This window comes from Mobula birostris, chromosome 26 (genome assembly GCF_030028105.1).
Source record: "Mobula birostris isolate sMobBir1 chromosome 26, sMobBir1.hap1, whole genome shotgun sequence".
Classification (NCBI taxonomy): domain Eukaryota; kingdom Metazoa; phylum Chordata; class Chondrichthyes; order Myliobatiformes; family Myliobatidae; genus Mobula; species Mobula birostris.
In genome coordinates, this window is record NC_092395.1 from 1,960,880 (window position 1) to 1,981,919 (window position 21,040).

Genomic DNA, 21,040 nt, shown 5'->3' on the forward strand with positions numbered 1-21,040 from the left:
CCCAGTGATGGGTAATCTCATGTGGAGAGGATGTTTCCTATACTGGGTGAGTCTATGACCAGAGGGCACAATCTCAGAATGCAAGGACGTCCATTTAGAACAGAGATGAGGAGAAATTTCTTTAGCCAGAGGGTGGTGAATCTGTGGAATTCATTGCCACAGATGACTGTGGAGGCCAAGTCATTGGGTATAATTAAAGCAGAGGTTGATAGATTCTTGATTAGTCGGGGTGTCAAAGGTTATGGGGAGAAGGCAGGAGAATGGGGTTGAGAGGGATAATAAATCAGCCATGATGGAATGCTGGAGCAGACTCAATGGGCCGAATGGCCAAATGCTGCTCCTGTGTCTTATGATTAAATTCTTTCAACCTGCAGCTCTGTATTAATGATCCGCACTGTGTACAGCTTAAAATTTTAATCCACACAACCCAGGAGTCTGTAACAGATTAACCATCATTTGAGAAATACTTACATCCACCAGGTAATCAAACAGTCGTGCATAAAGAGCCTTGGCCAAGGCATCCCGGGTGTAACCCGCCTGTTGTACGTTCAGGGTCATGTTGATGGACTCTGTCTTGCCTCCCCATTTACTATCCATTTTTCTGCTGGTCACCTTCTCCCTCATCTTCCCTTGATCAATTCCCAGCAGGTACACCGGAAAGGCCAAGCCTTTGAGTCAGGGACAGATAGAAAGTCGATCAATCATCTGCAGCTTCTTCACAACCAACAAGTCTATAATTATTTTACTTTCATTTTATTTATTCAGAGATACAGCGCAGAACAAGCCCTCCAGCCCCCGATTTAACCCTAGCCTAATCATGGGACAATTTACAATAAGTAACCAATTAGCCAAATAACTGGTACGTCCATGGACTGTGGGAGGAAACTGAAGCACCCAGGGGAAACCTCAGAGGGAGACCATACAAACTCCTAGATGGCAGCGGAACTGAACTTTGAACTCCAATGTCGCCAGCTGTAATAATGTCGCTACGCTACAGTGCTGCTACTGAAATGGGAACTGATGACCAAGGTATCAGGAATACTATTTACTTTCTTCCAGCAAAAGTCTTTTTATGAAACATCTGTCTTTTAGAATGAAATTTCATAGAAGGTTTTAATGAGCCGGGGTGACATGCACTGAAGGAGGTCATGAGGCAGTCAATTTCTTTATGCTGATACTATACAGATTCATTTTTGGGCCACCTAAATATTCTACATATACAACACAGAAATAGATCCTTCAGCCTAACTCTTCTAGAGTCACTGTCACAGAGTCAAAAAGTCAAATAACAGAGTCAAAGAACACTACAGCACAGAAATAGGCTATTCAGCCCATCTAGTCCATAGTATACCATTATTCTGCCTAGTTCAACCTGCCTGTGGACCATACCCCTCCCACATAGCTATCCAAATATCTCAAGTGTTGAAATCAAACCCATATCCACCACTCCCACTGTCAGCTTGTCCACATTCTCACACCCTCAGAGGGAAGAAATTCCCCCTCATGTTCACCTTTTGCCCTTGATCCATGACCTCAGTGGAAAAAGCCTGCTTACATTACCCTATCTATACCCGTTACAATTTTGTACCATGGATGAAAGAAATATGGAGGGCTATGGAGGAGGGAAGAGTTAGGTTGATCTTAGAGTAGATTAAAATCCAGGCAGAATATTGTGGGCCGAATGGCCTGCACTATGCTATAGTGTTCTATGTTCAACCAAGATGCATTGGTCTCTATCACTCTAAAACATTCTTATTCATCTGTCATAATTGTATCTGCCTCTTTCATTTCTCCTGGCAGCGCATTCATATACTCATTACACTCTGTGAAAAAATTGCTCCTCAGGCCCCTCTATGCCTCTGGCTTTGGACTCCCCTATTCTAGGGAAAAGACTGTGACCATTCACCTTATTGATTCCTCTTATGAATTACTCAGCTTTGTAATTCTTCATCTCCCACCACCATCCTTGTAAATCTTCACCTCCCACCAATACCCTCATAAATCATCATCTCCCACCAACACCCTCATAAACCTTCATCTTCCACCACCATCCTTGTAAATCTCATCTTCCACCAACATCTTCGTAAATCATCTCGCACCAACACCCTCGTAAGTCTTCATCCTCCGCCACCATCCTTGTAAATCTTCTCCTCCCATCAACACCCTCGTAAATCTTCATCTCCCACCAACACCCTCGTAAATCTTCATCTCCCAACACCCTTGTAAATCTTCATCTTCCACCACCATCCTTGTAAATCTTCATCTTCCACTAACACCCTCGTAAATCTTCATCTCCTACCAACTCCCTTGTAAATCTTCATCTCCCACCAACACCCTTGTAAATCTTCATCTTCCACTAACACCCTCGTAAATCTTCATCTTCCATTAACACCCTCGTAAATCATCATCTCTAACCAACATCCTTGTAAATCATCTCCCACCAACACCCTTGTAAATCTTCATATCCCACCACCATCCTTGTAAATAAATCTTCATCTCCCACCATAATCCTCGTAAATCTTCATCTCCCACCACCATCCTTGTAAATTTTCATCTCCTACTACTATCCTTGTAGATCTTCATCTCCTACCAACATCCCCATAAATCTTCATCTCCCACCAACACCCTCATAAATCTTCATCTCTCGCCACCATCCTTGTAAATCTTTGTCTCCGACCACCATACTCATAAATCTTCATATCCCACCACCATCCTTGTAAATCTTCATCTCCTACCAACATCCCTGTAAATCTTCACCTCCTACCAACATCCCCGTAAATCTTCATCTCCCACCAACATCCTCATAAAGATTTGTTTCTACCAACATCCTCATAAATCTTAGTTTCCCATCAACATCCTTGTAAACCTTCATTTCAGCCTCTCCAGTTCAATGTTGTGGCTGATTTGAGGGCTGGTTATCATGTTGTATCGCCAACTAAATTTATCGCAAAATCAGAAAAAGCTGAAACAATCGACAGGTGAAACTGCATCTGAGTGGAAAGACGAAGTGTTCATGTTTCGAGGTGGAGCCCCTTCGCCAGAACCAGGAAGGAGAGAAAAGAGGCTTGCTAAGCTGCAGGGAGTTTGGCGGGGTGGGATGGGGGAGATGGGGGATGTCTCTGAGAGAGTAAAACCGGGGTTACCATGGGGATGAACTGTGACCAGGGTTATCTGCTCAGTAAGTGAATGGGAAGCAGTTAGAGGAAACAAAGACAAAGGGGTGTAGGAGTTGCAAAATACAGAGCACGAGGCAGGCCAGGCTGGGAATATCTCCACTTCCAGAGAGAAAAAAAAAGGTGAAGAAAAATGGAAAAAAGGGTTCTTCATGAACTGTGGCTTCCTTCAACCACCAATCATCATCAGGAAGGAAATAAAAATCTAAGTTTGCTCACGATCTTCGTCTTCCACTTTGGCATAATTTCCATCTTCAACAAAACTGATGTTTCCAAGGTGCAGGATTCCAGCAATGATCTGCAGCACCATCATTTGGATGTCAGCCGGAATACCGATCACTTGCATGGCATTCTATGAGGAAGAGAATGATCCGTTCTCATTAGCTGGGAGGTTTCTCATTCTATTTGAAATTAAATAAAGTCAATTTGAACCTGGTTTGGTGTTACTTTCCTTAAATTTAACAATTCAACAAATTTCACAAATATCTCATATAAATGACTTACATTTTCTGAGCAAGTTAATGATGAGTTTTTAAATAGAGCATTGATGGTTGTGAAACTGCAGAGTTCATTGCCATAGTCAGCTGTGGAGGCCAAGTCATTGAGTATACTTAAAGCAGAGGTTGATAGTTTCTTGATTAGTCAGGGCATCAAAAGTTACCGGGAGAAGGCAGGAGAATGGGGTTGAGGGGGATAATAAATCAGCCATGAGGAGTCTCGATGAGCCAGATAGCCTATTTCTGCTCATAAGTCTGATGGTGTAAAGGAGATAGCCTAGTTTACAAATAAAATATTATGTTAGGAATAGCTTTCATTGACAGAAGGTATAAAATACTGATCAGACAACTGTCACTTACGTTATACGTTTCATAACCATTTTCTCTTTCAGGATGCTTGGCAAGTCTAATGCAACATTAGGCAAACAAACAGACCCTCAAATCTCAGATGGGAATTGTTTGGCACAGTTGGGATGTTTTAGAGATTCATTTGCAAATAAAAAGAAAATAAAGCAATGAGGTTTATTTGTCATGGGTACATTGAAACATCGACTCATTCAATAAAAGGCATTGTCTGCATCAAGAATGTGCCCACAAGTATCAGCATGTTTCTGGCACCAACATAGCATGCCCACAGCTTATTAACCATAACCTGTATGCTTATGGAAAATGGGAAGAAACTGGAGGATCTGGAGGAAACCCAAATGAGCAAGGGGAGAATGTACAAATTCCTTCAAGATTTAAGATTGTCTAACGTCATTTCCAGTACGCAAATGTAAAGGAGAACAAAATACTTGTTACTTTAGATCTGATGCAACACAGAAACAAAACTCAGTAAGGTAAAGAACACAATAATAAAAAAATCACAATAAATATAAATACATAAGATAGATTGTACATATAGATTGATTGTATGTTCATAAAGTGACGCTAGGCACAGGAGTGTCTGTACATAAGGAAATGATAAAGTAGTGGTGGTTGGGGTGTGGAGGGGAGGGTTAGTGGGTGGCGGTGTTGATCAGCCTTACTGCTTGAGGAAAGTAACTGTTGTTGAGTCTGGTGGTTCTGGTGTGGATGCTACATAGCCTCCTCCCTAACTGGAGTGAGACAAACAGTCCATGAGCAGGGTGGGTGAGATCCTTCACCATGTTACTGGCCCACGACATAATAGTAGGTGATTTTAACTTTCCACATATTGACACTAAGATTGTGGGTGTAGTGGACATTAACAAAGACTATTGAAACTTGCAGAGTGATCTGGACCAGCTGGGAAAATGGGCTAAAAAATGGCGGATGAAAGTTAATGTACACAAATGTGAAGTGTTGCACTTTGGGAGGAGCAACCAGGGTAGGTCTTACATACTGAGTGGTAGGGCATGGAGGTAGAACAGAGGGATCTGGGAATAGAGCTCCATAATTCCTTGAAAGTGGGGTCACAGGTAGATAGGGTCATAAAGAAAGTTTTTGGCTCATCAGCCTGCATAAGTCAATGTATTGAGTCCAGGAGTTGGGATGTTATGTTGAAATGGTACAAGAGGTTGGGGGGGGGGGGAGAGGCTAATTTGGAGTATTGTGAGCAGTTTTGGTCACCTACCTACAGGAAAGATATAAATAAGGTTGAAAGAGTGCAGAGATAGTTTACAAAGATGTTGCTGGGACTGGAGGATCTGAGATATAAGGAAACATTGAATAGATTGGGTCGTTATTCTCGAGAACATAGAAGATTGAGGGGAGTTTTGATAGAGGTAAACAAAATTATGATCGGTATAGATAGGGTAAATGCAAGGAGGCTTTTTTAGCTGCGGTTGGGTGACACAATGGTTGCATCACCGTCTGGTACAGAGGGGCCACTGCACAGGATCAGAAAAAGCTGCAGAAAGTTGTAAACTCGGCCAGCTCCATCATGGACACTGGCCTTTCGAGTATCCAGGACAGCTTCAAAAGGTGATGCCTCAAAAAGGTGGCATCCATCATTAAGGACCCCCATCACCCAGGACAGGCCCTCTTCTCATTGTAACCGTCATGGAGGAGGTACAGGAACTCAATGTTTCAGGAACAGCTTCTTCCCCTCCACCTTCAGATTTCTGAATGGACATTGAACCATGAACTCACTATCTTTTCCCTCTCTTTTTGCACTACTTAATTTTTTACTATACTCTTCATACTCTAATTTATAAATTGTTTTATTATTATACATTGCAATGTACTACTGCAGCGAAACAACAGATTTTGTGTGCTATGAATCAGTGATAATAATGGGAACTCTGATTCTATCAGCGATTCATGCAGACTGGAGCAGGCGGCTACAAACGTTCAGAGAGAGATAGAGGAAATGGACAAATCCTGTGAGTGAAGAAAGGGTGTGGTCCTCCACTCTGAAGCAAAGTCTGTAATAGTTTCAACAGGCCTGTACCTGTGGGACTGAGTTATGTCAGAGACTAAGTACAGAAACCACTAAAAGCCTGTGGAGCTGTATAATGAAAAATTAAAAAGGCTAACATAATCCTGGCATTCTCAAGTGGTCAGAATATAAAGATGGAGAAATTAAGTTACAGCTGCTCAGGGGATCTGGAGGGAGCTCAGTGAGTGGCGTGCTCCATTCTGGGTACCAAAGCTGCTCCGTTCAGGCTCATCTCAGGGACAGAAAATGGGAAATGTTAAACTCTGAGAGCACACTGCAAAGAATTGGATTGCAAACCTCTAGACAGAGCAAGAAAGTTGAAGGAACATTTAAACAAATCTCAGGATGATTAGGAGAACAGCAGCATTTCCACTTCCTGAGGAGATTGAGCCAAGTGAATCTCCCCTACCCCTCCAATTTAACCAATTTTTACGGGAGCACCATCGAGAGTGTCCTGACCAGCTGCATCACCGTCTGGCGTGGGAATTGCAAGGCATCTGACCACATCCTGACAAAGGATCCCGAACACTGCTTGGAGGATCATCGGGGACTCTCTTCCATCAATCAGAGATATTTATCAGGAGCGCTGCATATGCAGGGCCCGTTAGCATTGTCAATAATCTCTCCCAGCCATTCAACAATCTGCTTAAACCCCTACCATCAGGCAGGAGGCACCATAGCATTGGCTCATAGAGGCTTTGGCAAGGAGAAGCGTAGGCCATAGGTAGATTTTCTTTTGTTATTTATTCTTTCTTTCTGTCTTATTGCACATTTAGGACAGTGGGGATGCCAGGCAGGATAGCGGAATGCTCCTCTTATGGCTCAGAAGATGGCGACGTGATGCAGAGCACACAGCCACTCCGGTGATGAATATCTGTTATCTGTCAAGTAGGATGCCGTGCACAATCCTGATTTGATGGAGACAGACGTGAGAGCACGGAGGAACATCTGTGAAACTTCTGAAATGCCTGTTTCGCTGCTGCTTCTGCTACCGTGTGATCCGAAGTCTCCAGAGGGGAAGGCCCCGAGTCCTCGGCTTTGCTTGCTGCTCGGTGGCTGGGACGGGGTCGAAGCGCTTGGCAGAGATGGTGCTCGGTGCTCGGTGACGGAGAGCTGGTCAGAGGCTCAAAGTTTTCGGGCGGACTCAGAGTCGTCTGTGGTCGGGTGCTTCCAGGATGCTGCATCGGCAAGTTTGCGGCGCTGGAAGCTCATGGCAGGGAGAATTTCTCCCTTCTACTGTCTGCGTGAGATGTTGGGGCTATTGGGACTTTGAGACTTTTTTTTTACTGTGCCCATGGTCTGCTCTTATCAAATTACGGTATTGCTTCGCACTGTTGTAACTATATGTTATAATTATGTGTTTTTTGTCAATTTTTGTCTTGGTCTGTCCTGTATTTCTGTGATATCATACTGGAGGAACATTGTATCATTTTTAATGCATGCATTTCTAAATGACAATAAATGAGGACTGAGTGTCCTCATAAGCTAAATAATCTAAATAAAAAATGTGTGACGGCAGGGAGACCTCCAGTGACCCCAATGACTATACCTGTGAGAAGTGCATCCAACTGCAGATGCTACAGAGTTGGAGCTGGAACTGAATGAACTCTAGATCATTTGGGAAGCTGAAGGGCTGATAGGCAGGACATACAGGGAGGTAGTAACACCCATGGTGCATGACACAGGTAACTGGGTAACTGTCAGGAGGGGTCTCCAGCACTGAATTTGACTTGGCGACCCAGAAGGGAAGGGGGTGAAGTGGTCAGCTACAGTAACAGGGGAGTCTTTAGCTCGGGGAACAGAAAGGAGGTTCTGTGGATGACAACGAGACTCCTGGATAGTATGTTGTTTCCAGTGGTGTAAGGGTCAAGATCATCTCAAATTGAGTCCTCAGTATTCTTGAGGGAGGGTGAGCAGCCAGAGGTCTTGGTCAACGTCAGTACCAAAGACATAGGTAGGAGGGAGTGAGGAGACCCTGCAAGCAGAGGTCAGGGAGTTGGGTACTAAGTTAAAGAACAGGGTTGTGATCTCAGGATTGCTATGTGTGCCATGTGCTATTAAGGTCGGAAATAGGAAGACGATACAGTTTAACATATGGCCAAGGAGATGGTGCAGGAGGGACGACTTCAGATTTTTGGATCACTTGGATCTCTTCCAGGGAAGATGGGACTCTTACAGAAGGAACAGTTTGGAATACATTTCAGCATTCAACACCATAATTCCCTCCAGGCTCAACACGAAGCTCAGAGACCTCGGCCTCCACCCTGCCTTGTGTAGCTGGACCCTGGACTTTCCGTCAGATCATTGGCTGGTGGTAAGATTGGGCTCCCTCACCTTTGCCCCTCTGACCCTCAACACAGGTGCCCCTCAGGGGTGTGTACTAAGCCCCCTCCTTTACTCTCTGTACACCCATGTCTGTATCGCCACCAACAGCTCCAATCTGCTAATTAAATTTGCTGATGACACTACACTGATTGGCCTAATCTCAAATAATAATGAGGCAGCCTACAGAGAGGAAGTCATCACCCCGACACAGTGGTGTCAAGAAAACAACCCCTCCCTCAAAATCGCAAAAACAAAGGAGCTGGTTGTGGACTACAGGAGGAATGGAGACAGGCTCACCCCATTTGACATCAATGGATCTGGGATTGAGAGGGTGAACAGCTTTAAGTTCCTTGGCATAAACATCAGTGAGGACCTCACGTGGTCTGTACACACCGGCTGTGTGGTGAAAATAGCACAGCAGCGACTCTTTCACCTCAGACGGTTGAGGAAGTTTGGTGTGGGCTCCCAAGTCCTAAGAACATTCTACAGGGGCACAATTGAGAGCAACCTGACTGGCTACATCATTGCCTGGTCTGGGAACTGTACTTCCCTCAATCACAGGACCCTGCAGAGAGTGGTGCAGACAGCCCAGTGCATCTGTAGATGTGAACTTCCCACTATTCAGGACACTTATAAAGACAGGTGTGTAAAAAAGGCCCAAAGCCAATGGGCTGGTCCTGGACTTATTTTCTGGCATAATTTACATATTACTATTTAACTATTTATGGTTTTATTACTATTTAATTATTTATGGTGCAACTGTAATGAAAACCAATTTCCGCCGGGATCAATAAAGTATGACTACTGCTAGGATCATTGGGGAACCGAGTCAGCCGAACCACACACTGCTCCAGCTGCTAAAAAGCCAGGACCAGCAGGCTCCGGGACAGCTTCTTCCACCAGGCCATCAGACTGATTAATTCATGCTGACGCGACTGTATTTCTATGTTATATTGACTCTCCTGGTGTACATAATATTTATTATAATATACTATAAATTACACATTGCACATTTGAACGGAGATGTAGAAAAAGTATTTACTCCTTATGTATTTATATAACCATATAACAATTACAGCACGGAAACAGGCCATCTCGGTCCTTCTAGTCTGTGCCGAACGCTTACTCTCATCTAGTCCCACCGACCTGCACTCAGCCCATAACCCTCCATTCCTTTCCTGTCCATATACCTATCCAATTTTTTTAAATGATAAAATCAAACCTGCCTCTACCACTTCTACCGCTGCTCGTTCCACACAGCTACCACTCTCTGAGTAAAGAAATTCCCCCTCGTGTTACCCCTAGACTTTTGCCCCTTAAATCTCAACTTATGTCCTCTTGCTTGAATCTCTCCTACTCTCAATGGAAAAAGCCTATCCACGTCAACTCTATCTATTCCCCTCATAATTTTAAACACCTCTATCAAGTCCCCCCTCAACTTTCTACGCTCCAAAGAATAAAGACCCAACTTGTTCAACCTTTCTCTGTAACTTAGGTGATGAAACCCAGGTAATATTCTAGTAAATCTCCTCTGTACTCTCTCTATTTTGTTGACATCTTTCCTATAATTCCTATATTTGAAGGATGTAAGTTATAAAGTCATTTCAATTCAATTCACCTGAACTGGAGGGGGCTAATACCCTAGTGGGAAGGTTTGCTGGTGCTGCATGGCAGGGTGGCGGGGGGGGGGCGGTGGGAAGTGGTTAAAATAGAGTTACAGGGGCGGTGGGAATCAGAATGCCAGAGCAGATAGTGGAGTGGTTGTGTAGAAAGATGTTGTTAAGACCTCAGACAAAGGCAGGAATCAAAACATCCTGAGCTGAGTATATTTCAATGCAAGGAGTATTGTAGGAAAGGCGGTTGAGCTCAGGGCATGGATCAGCATGTGGAATTATGATACTGTAGCCATTAGTGAGACTTGGTTGCAGGAGAGTAGAACTAGCAGCTCAATGTCTGGGGTTCTGTTGTTTTAGATGTAATAGAGCAGGAGGGATTAAAGGGGAGGGTGAATTATGAGTTGGAAAATGTCACAGCAGTGCTCAGACAGGACAGAACCGAGAACTCGTCTATCGGAGAAAGGTATGACCACATTAAAAGGATATTATGGACCATTAACAGTTTGTGGGATTTAGAGGAGCAAATTTGTAGAGAGGTCACAGACTGTTGCAAGAAACATAAGATTGTGATAATAGGTGACTTTAACTTTCCACATATTGACACCAAGATTGGGTATGTAGTCAGCAACGATCTGGACCAGCTGGAAAAAATGGACTTTAAAATGGCATATGGAATTTAATACAGATAAGTGAGAGGCAACTTTGTGGCCAAGTTTGCGGATGGTATGAAGATAGCTGGAGGGGTAGGTAGTGTTGAGGAAGCAATGTGATTACAGCAGGATTTAGACAAATTGGAAGAATGGGCAAAAAAAGTGGCTAAAAGGAACAATAGTGCATAGTGCAGACTATTAACTAAGTGGGGAGAAGGTTCAAACATCAGAGGTGCAGAGGGACTAGGAGTCCTCATGCAAGACTCCCAGAAGGTTAATTTACAGGTTGAGTCTGTGGTAAAGAAGGCAAATGTAACGTTGGTATTTATTTCAAGGGGAATAGAAGATAACAGTAAGGAGATAATGCTGAGGCTTTATAAGACACTAGTCAGGCTGCACTTGGAGTATTGTCAACAGTTTTGGGTCCCATATCTCATAAAGGATTGGAGAGAGTCCAGAGGAGGTTCACAAGGATGATTCTGAGAATGAAGGGGTTAACATATGAGGAGTGTTTGGCAGCTTTGGGCCTGTACTCACTGGAATTTAGAAGAATGCGTAGGGATCTCATTGAAACCTACCGAATGCTGAAAGGACTAGATTGGTGGATGTGGAGTGGATGTTCCCACTGGTGGGGGTATCCAGAACTAGAAGCCACAGCCTCAAAACTGAGGGGCAACCTTTTAGAACAGAGGTAAGGAAGAATTGTGTTTTAGCCAGAGAGTAGTGAATCTGTGGAATGCTCTGCCACTGACTGCAGTGGAGGCTAAGTTTGTGTGTATATTTAAGGCCGAGATTGATCATTTCCTGATCAGTCAAAACATTAAAGGATATGGTGAGAAGGCAGGTGTATGGGGTTGAGTGGGATCTGGGATCAGCCATGCTGGAATGGTGGAGCAGACTTGATGGGCTGAATGGCCTAATTCTGCTCCTATGTCTTATGCTCTTATTGTACCTTGGGAGGGCCAACCAGGGTAGTTCTTATACACGGAGTGTGCGGACTGAGGAGTGCAGTAGAACAAAGGGATCTGGGAATGCAGATCCAGAATTCCTTGAAAGTGGAGTCACAGGTAGATTGGGTCATAACGAAAGCTCTTGGCATGTTAGCCTTCATAAATCATAATACTGAGTACAGGAGTTGGGATGTTAAGTTGAAATCGTATAACACGTTGGTGAGGCCCAATTTGGAGTATTTTTATGTGCAGTTTTGGTCATCTTCCTACAGGAAAGATGTAAACAAGATTGAAAGAGTACAGAGAAAACTTACAAGGATGTTGCTAGGATTTGAGTACCTGAGTTAGAAGATAAGTTTAACTGGGCTAGGACTTTATTCCCTGGAGAGTAGAAGATTAAGGGGAGATTTGATAGGGATATACAAAATTATGAGGGGTATAGATATAGCAAATGCAAGCAGGCTTTTTCCACTGAGGTTGGGTGGGACTAGAGCTAGAAATCATGGGCTAAGGGTGAAAGGTAAAATGTATAAGGGGAACATGAGGGGAAACTTCCTCACTCAGAGGGTGGAGAGAGTGTGGAATGAGCTGCCAGTGGCAGTGGTGGATGCAGGTTCGAGTTCAACATTTAACAGGAATGTGGATAGGTATGTGGGAGGGGAATGGAGGTCTCTGGTCTGGGTGCATTTCAGTGGAACTTGGCAGATTAATGGCTTGGCATGGACTAGATGGGCCAAAGGGCCTGTTTCTGTGCTATGGTATTCTATGACTCTATGACAATAACCATTAGGATGGGAAACAGCCTAACAGGCCATAAGACTACTGAATTCCTTGCTGACACCCTGGTCTCACCCAGTAGCATTATACTGTTTACTTTTTAACTTGTGTCATAAATGGACCTTAGTATCTGTTTAGTTATTTGTGGAGAAATTACTTATGTGTTATGTGTGTGAGTTATTTGTACTTGGTTCGGAAGAATACTGTTTTGTTTGGAGGTATACATGTGTACGGTTGAATGACAATAAACTGATCTTGAACTTGATGTTCTTCAATCAAAATGCAAACCATTATCATATTTTCTGGGAACGCCCCGTTATCAAAGACTATTGGAGTGGGATACATAATGTCCTACAAGACATCTTTAAATGTGAAATACCCTTAGAGAGTAAGACCATATATTTTGGGTATGTACCTCAAGAATGGTTGAAAAGAGATAAATATTTAATGAATGTACTGCTGGTGGCTGGTAAAAAGACCCTTACCAGGAAATGGTTATCACAGGAGCGCCCAACTTTAAATGTATGGATGAAAATTACAATGGACATTTACAAAATGGAGAAAATAACAGCATCTGTTAATCATAAGTTGGAACAATTTGATTCATACTGGGAAAAATGGTTTAACTACATAACACTTCATAGGCCTGGTTTTATTCTCACAAGTCAATGAATATTTTGTAAAAAAAAATCACTCCCTACTCTGTACATAGTTTTTTGATTTCGATTGTTCTTTCTTTCCTCTCCTTTCTGTAAGTGTATACCTCAGATAAATATTATGTGGAGATTTGTGACAAATATGATTGTATGATATATATGTACAGTATCTGAAATACATCATATGGAAATGTTTGATAATGAACTTCAATAAAAAAATAAATTACAAAAAAAAAGAACTTGATGTTTTTCATTTGGAGTCTCTGATAGGACAGTCTAGTGCAGAAAACAGATTTAGAGCTAAATCCTTCCTGGTGAAAGCAGACAGCATTTCCATCATTAACCTTGGCGTAGGTCTGGGAACCTCTCCCCCAGGAACTGTTTAAGATCGTCGGTTAAATGTTGTGGAACTTCAGCTGTTAATTGGGTGTAGAGAAGAGTGAGTGCCTGGTGTTAATGTGTGAGATGGCAATGATCTAACTGAGTGTTGAACAGGTTTGAGCGCTGAACCAGTCAATCTTCTTTCATAATTTAAGTTATGATAAAAAAAATGTTGCAAATGTAAAAAAAAGCTCCATGTTGAAAAAGAACATAGAAAATCAGTCAGCACCTATGAAGAAGATCCATAAAATCAACAAATCTTCACAAGTGAAGCATTAACCTGTCTTCTCTCAGAATCAGAATCAGGTTTCATATTACTATCATGGACAGTATCACGGAATTTGTTGTTTTGTGGCAGCAGTACATTGTAATATATAATAAAAAACTAGAAATTACAATAAGAAATATAGATAATTAAACAAGTAGTGGAAAAGAAAGGAAAAGAAGAAATACTGAGTTGGTGTTCATGGATGATTGTCCATTCAGAAATCTGACGGCAGGGGGGAGAAGCTGTTCCCGAAACGTTGAGTGTGTGTCTTCAGGCTCCTGTACCTTCTCCCTGATGAGCAGAGGGCATGTCCTGGGTGATGGGGGTCCTTAATGATGGACGCCACCTTTCTGAGGCATCGCCTGTTCTCGATACAGGGGAGGCCACTGCCCATGATGGAGCTGCCTGACTTTTTCTGGTCCTGTGCAGTGGCCCCTCCATAGCAGATTGTGACATAACCAGTTCTCCATGGTACATCAGTAGAAGTAGTTAAACATTGTTACTGGGATTTCAATGGGTCCACATGGTAACGTAAAACAGCAATGTGATTGCTGAGGAGGAGCAGTTGATAGGACATGTGAAGCATTGGGCACATCTTATGACAAGGGTGTCCAGGGAGGGTGGCATCTCTGGTGAAGGAGCTTGTCATGTCCATTCTAGGGCAGCTCACTTACCTTTGTGCCCCACTGGACACTCAGCTCTCGCCTGTGGCTCTAGGTTGCTGTTTGCACGTGACAGCGGCCACACCCTGGTACACCGCTTTGACAGGCAGGATAAACCAGGTGAGGGTAGCTGGTGGGCCTCATACCCCAGTGAGACAGGGACATGCCTGTCCCTGCATGTGAAGCTAGCACTGGGTGGATGAGATCAACAGTGAGATCCAATGGCCAGGGAGGTGGGAGGTGGTTCTGCAATGGCCAGGGAGGTAGGAGGTGGTTCTGCAATGGCCAGAGAGGTGGGAGGTGGTTCTGCAATGGCTAGGGAGGTGGGAGGTGGTTCTGCAATGGCCAGGGAGGTAGGAGGTGGTTCTGCAATGGCCAGAGAGGTGGGAGGTGGTTCTGCAATGGCTAGGGAGGTGGGAGGTGGTTCTGCAATGGCCAGGGAGGTGGGAGGTGGTTCTGTAATGGCCAGGGCAGGAAAGTAGTTCTGCAATGGCCAGGGAGGTGGGATGTGGTTCTGCAATCCTTCATGGAAGTCCACAATTTGTGACAACTACTCGTACCCCTGGACCCAGACTCCCAAGGTTGAGAGAGTGGAACTGCCCCAGTGCAACGGCTTTTCCATTTTAATAAGTCTCTCTCGCTCAGGTCTCCTGTCATTGTTGGATATGATGGACATCCATCAGCTGTTAACTAATTGTACAACTTACGCATATGTAGATACAGTATATTCTGGAGCAAGTGATGCTGCTCAGTTCAAACCACAAATAGACAATAGACAATAGACAATAGGTGCAGGAGTAGGCCACTCGGCCCTTTGAGCCAGCACCGCCATTCACTATGATCATGGCTGATCATTCGCAATCAGTACCCTGTTCCTGCCTTATCCCCATATCCCTTGACTCTGCTATCTTTAAGAGCTCTATCTAACTCTTTCTTGAAAGAATCCAGAGAATTGGCCTCCACTGCCTTCTGAGGCAGAGCATTCCACAGATCCACACCTCCCTGTGTGAAAAAGTTTTTCCTCAACTCCATTCTAAATGGTCTACCCCTTATTCTCAATCTGTGGCCTCTGGTTCTGGACTCCCCCAACATCGGGAACATGTTTTCTGTCTCTAGTGTGTCGAATCCCTTAATAATCTTATATGTTTCTATCAGATCCCCTCTCATCCTTCTAAATTCCAGTGTATACAAGCCCAGTCACTCCAATCTTTCAACATATGACAGTCCTGCCATCCTGGGAATTAACCCAGTGAACCTATGCTGCACTCCCTCAATAGCAAGAATGTCTTTCCTCAAATCTGGAGACCAAAACGGCACACAATACTCCAGGTGTGGTCTCACGAGGGCCCTGTACAGCTGCAGAAGGACCTCTTTGCTCCTATACTCAATTCCCCTTGTTATAAATAACCATTACAGATCCTTACCATTGTTTCAGTGAAGTCTTTCTTGTCGTCTGTTCCATCCACCTTGTAGGTGCCCGACTGGTTCAGGTAGAAGTAATATGTGGGAGCAGCAATGCCCAGGTTTTCGACTTGCTCTCGGGATGCACCTTCCAGAAGCTGTTTGAGGAAAGAGTGAACCTCAGGTTTACCTCTCACTCTGTTGGAGGCTCCTTTAGGTTGTTATAGCTGGGGATAGGGGATAGGGGATGGGGGATGGTGGGGATAAGCTCATACCATTGATTAAATGCTCCCAATGACAATGATAGCCTCCTGGCCTTCACATGTGGCTTAGCTACGAAGCCTGGTGGAACCATTTCTACTGACAGGGGAAAGGCCAAAGGTGGCTTACTGGTGCCTTAAAACCAGTCACTTTAGGCAGATGAGGCTTGTCAGGATGGTTGGCAGCGCACAAAGGAGAAAGAAAACTCTGATCTCAAACCCACTCATGGGAAAGGCTTTGGGAGTAAACCCCGAGGGAAAACTCTGGAGCTGGAGTCCCTACTGCAGTCCTACGTTGAGTTCAATGCTGACTGGCAACTGCTGCAGTGCCTCAGCTGCCAAACTGTATCGGTCTTTGCTATTCCCTTGGATTCATCAGCTGTATGGAGAGGGGGGAACTACTACATGGGCAAATGCTTGCTGTCCATATTGTACTGCCCTGGCTTGTGTATTGACTTGTGAATGACGGCTAGGACACAACATCCATGCTCGACCATGACCAATGGAGGGCTTCTCTTGGACGGAATCCATCATGACAGGTTATTACAGTCACACGATCGACACACAACTGATCATACAGCACTATAATTAGAACACACGAAGAAATGAACAACACACACAAAATGCTGGAGGAACAAAGCTCAGCAGGTCAGACGGTGTCCTTGGAAGTGAATAAACTGTCGCTGTTTCAGGCCTAGACCCTTCATCAGGACTGGAAAAGAAGGGGGAAGAAGCTGTGGGAGGGGAGGGAGGACAGACTAGAATTGATGGGTGAAGCCAGGTGAGTGGGGGAGGGGGATGAAGAGAGAAGCTGGAAAAGCAGGAATCTGATAGGAGAGGAGAGTGGACCATGGGAAAAAAGGAAGGAGAAGGGGCACCAGGGGGAGGAGAAGAGGTAAGAGAGGGGTCAGAGTGGGGAATTGCATGAAGTGGGAAGGCAGAGAAATTACTGGAATTTGGAGAAATCCAATAAATAATAATAAATAAAATCGAAGTTCATCAGCAGGTTAGAGGCTAACTAGATGGGACATGAGGCATTACTCTTCCAACCTGAAAGTGGCCTCATCATGGCAGAAGAGGAAATCCTGGACCAACATGTCAAAACGGGAATAGGGATAAGAATTAAAATGGTTGACAACTGGGAAATCTTGCAGATGGAGCGAAGGCACTTGACAAAGCGGTCCCCCAACCTCTATCAGGTCTTGCCATGTAGCGAAGGCTGCATCAGGAGCACTAGACACAATAGATAAACCCAACAGATTCACAGGTGATGTATTGTCTCACCTGTAAGTACCGCACCTACTGCAGGGATAAGTCTGGGAGAGAAATTAGTGGGCAGGGACGAATAGACAAGGGAATCACGGAGGGTGCAATCCCTGTGGAAAGCGGGGGGGGTAAAAAATGAGCAACAGATAGACTGCTGAAGAATCTCAGTTTTTTTGGGCAACATCTGTGGGGGGAAATGGGCAGTTGACATTTCAGATTAAAACTCTTCACCTGGAGAGCAGACAGTAGAGCTGATCTAGCCAGTGTAAAGAGGTGAGGGGGTGGTGTTGGAGCAAGAGCTGGCAAGCGATGGGTGAATCTAGTTGAGGGTGAAGGTAAGAGCAAGATCAGACGATATCAACTGCCCATTTCCTTCAATAGTGTGGAGTGGCCAAAAACCTACCAACCCCTCCATTTCATTGGAATGAGGGAGAAAACAGGAGGATGTGGGGGAAACCCATGCAGACACAGGGAGAACGTGCACACTCCACACACACACCAGCCAAGGTCGGGACTGGATTACTGCACTGCAGTTTTCAGGCAATGTTACAGAAACTCTCTCCTCAGGACCTGATCCTGATGAAGGGTCTTGGCCCAAACCTCGAAGCACACTGCCTGACCTACTGTGTTCCTCCAGCATTTTCTGCGTGTTGCTCATGTTTCTGTTATCTCTGTATAACCACAGCCTTGTGTGTTCTCTGACACAGAGGGGGAATGTGCTTGCATTTTTGATCTGTGAGGAAATGAAGGTACCTGATAGAAAATATGGAAGTTTCTCTCATTCTCGTTCTGATTAACAACTCGCGATTTCTCCAGAAGAAAATTTGAGATTTTGCCTCCATCTGGTTCACCACCACGGCTGAACTGTATCTCGACATATTTCCCCTAAGGAAAACAAACGTAAAAATGTACATAGGATTTAAACACGGTACAGGCCAGTTCATACATGTACACACGCATATACACAGTTCACAACATATATGTATAACGACGCCTTAAAAAAATGAATATTATTTTGACCACAGATTGTGCACCACAGTAGCACAGCCATTAGCCCCACACTACTCCAGCTCAGCATTTTGGAGTTTGGAGTTCAATTCCAGCATCATCTCTCAGGAGTTTGTACGTTCTCTCTGTGACCGTATGAGTTTCCTCCAGGTGCTTGGGTTTCCTCTCACAGTCCAAAGACATACCGGTTAGTAGGTTAATTGGTCATTGTAAATTGTCTTGTGAGGGCGTTAAGGTTGAATAGGTGGGCGTCATGGCTCATTGGGCTGGAAGGGTCTATTCCACACTGTATCTCTAAATAAATAAATACACCTGTTCAGCAAATTCCGTTTTAAATCCACCACAGACCGTGACAAACCCGGCTGCAAAGAGAGGAGGGTTGGACATGGGGCTAGCAACCTAATCCCATAAAAATCTGGTGCTGCAGAAACACCACTGAAGCTCAAAAGTGCTGACTCCTAGACGAGGAAGATGGACTACACCTGGGAAAACTTGAAAGACTGGCTTAAGAAAATCAGGTTAGGGCTCGATCCCAAGAGAGGGAATTTGTAGAATGCCTATGGGATGGCATTTTAGAGCAGCTTGTGGTTGAGCTCACTAGGGGAAAGCCAATACTGGATTGGGGTTGTCTAATGAACCGGATTTGATTAGGAAGCCTACGGTAAAGGATCCCTTGGGAGACAATGATAGAATTCATCCTGCAGTTTGAGAGGGAGAAGATAAAGTCAGATATATCAGTATTACAGTGGAGTAAAGAGAATTTCAGAGGCATGAGGAGCAGGCCAAAGTTGATTGAAGGGACGCTAGCAGCGATGACAGCGGAACAGCAATGGCTGGAGTTTCTGGCGGCAATTTGGAAGGCACAGGACAGATACATCACAAAGATGATGATGGGAGGATGAGACAATGGTGGCTGAGAAGGGAAGTCAAAGACAGCATAAACAGAAAAGAGATAAACAGAGTATAGCGAAAAATAGAAGTTAGAAAAGTAGGAGCTTTTAAAAACCAAAAGGCAAATAAAAACCATAAAGAGAGAAAAAATGAAATATGAAGGTAAGCTAGCCAAAAATATCAAAGAGGATACCAAAAGTTTTTTTCAGATATATAAAGAGTAAAAGAGAGGTGAGAGTGTATATTGGACCACTGCAAAATGAGGCTGGAGTGCTGGCAATGGGGACATAGAAATAGTGGTCAAAATTAATAATCTGTTGGAATTCTTTTCACGTTATACGTCAGTGATTTGGATGATGGAATTGATGGCTTTGTGGCTGTTTGCAGATGATAGAAAGATAGCGGGAGGGGCAGGCAGTTTTGAGGAAGTAGGGAATCTGCAGAAGGACTTAGATTAGGAGAATGCGCAAAGAAGTGACGGATTGGAATATAGTGTAGCGAAGGGTGTGGTCACGCACTTCGGTGGAAGGAATAAAGGCATAGACAATTTCCTGAATAGCAAAAATCAGAGGTGAAAAGAGACTTTGGAGTTCCTGTGCAGGATCCCCTAAAGGTTAACTTGCAAGTAGAGTCGGTGGTGAGGAAGGCAAATGCAACATTAGCATTCATCTCAAGAGGGCTAGATATAAGAGCAAGGATATGATGCTGAGGCTTTATAAGGCAATGGTCAGACTGCACATGGGGCATTGTGAGCAGTTTTGGGCCCTTTATCTAAGAAAAGATGTTTTGGCATTGGAGAAGGTCCAGAGGAGATTCATGGGAATGATTCCAGGAATGAAAGGTGTAATGTATGAGAAGCATTTGATAGCTCTGGGTCTGTTCTCTCCGGAGTTTAGAAGAACGACAGGGGATCTCATTGAAACCTACCGAATACTGAAAGACCTAGATAGAGTAGATGTGAAGAGAATGTTCCTATAGTGGGGGAGTCTAGGACCAGAGGGCACAGCCTCAGAATAGAGGGATTTTGAACAGAAATGAGGAGGAATTTCTTTAGAAAGAGGGTGGTGAATCTGTGGAATTCATTGCCACAGATGGCTGTGGAGGCTGTCCTTGGGTGTAATTAAAGCGGAGGTTGATAGGTTCTTGATTAGTCAGGCTGTCAAAGGTTATAGTAAAAAGGCAGGAGGATGGGGTTGGGAGGGATAATAAATCGGCCTTGGTGGAATGGCAGAGCAGATTTGATGGGCCGAGTGAACTAATTCTGTTCTTATATCTTATGGTCTAAGACAGCAGACTCTGGTGACCTGTTGTCAGTGGTATGCGCCCCAGTAGGACGATGGACTTCAGTAAGTAATTAATTTTCCATTTTATCAAAGGGTGGGGGCTTGTGTGCAGTAGGTGGGGCAGTAAATTAGTGGCTGCATTAGCCTACAGCACAGCCAACCAGAACACTACAGTAGAATTAGTTTAACATTATCACTAACTTTGGCATCACGCTGCCTATCTCTGTTTGTTAACAGCACAGGTTCATTTTAATTTACTAGAAAGTTACAGGTACCAGCAGCCTAGCCAACAAATTTTCTGAATTTTAACCAGAGGCTGAAAGTTTTGTGAATAGCCCTGAATTTCCATAGGATTACTTTAATCGATTCAGATAAATACAAGGTGTTGCATCTTGGAAAGACAAATCGGGGCAGGACTTCTCCATTTAGCAGATCAGACTCTTGAATAGAGCACTTGTATGATAAGAGGGAACTCTTGGCCTTACAATCCACCTCATTACAATCCACCATGTTACAATCCACTTTGTTATAATCCACCTTGTTACAATCCACCTTGTTACAATCCACCTCATTAC

General features: G+C 44.1%; 1 protein-coding gene across 1 annotated transcript in view; it reads right to left on the reverse strand.

The window, feature by feature from the left end:
- Positions 1 to 21,040, reverse strand: part of myo1f (myosin IF) — a 163,802-nt gene that overhangs the window by 60,766 nt on the left and 81,996 nt on the right. Inside the window, exons 7-10 of the mRNA XM_072244607.1 lie at positions 18,037 to 18,168; positions 15,781 to 15,915; positions 3,393 to 3,525; positions 472 to 668 (exon numbers count right to left, since the gene is read on the reverse strand). Coding sequence (XP_072100708.1) covers positions 472 to 668; positions 3,393 to 3,525; positions 15,781 to 15,915; positions 18,037 to 18,168 — 597 coding nt within the window. The remainder of the gene's footprint in view (positions 1 to 471; positions 669 to 3,392; positions 3,526 to 15,780; positions 15,916 to 18,036; positions 18,169 to 21,040) is intronic.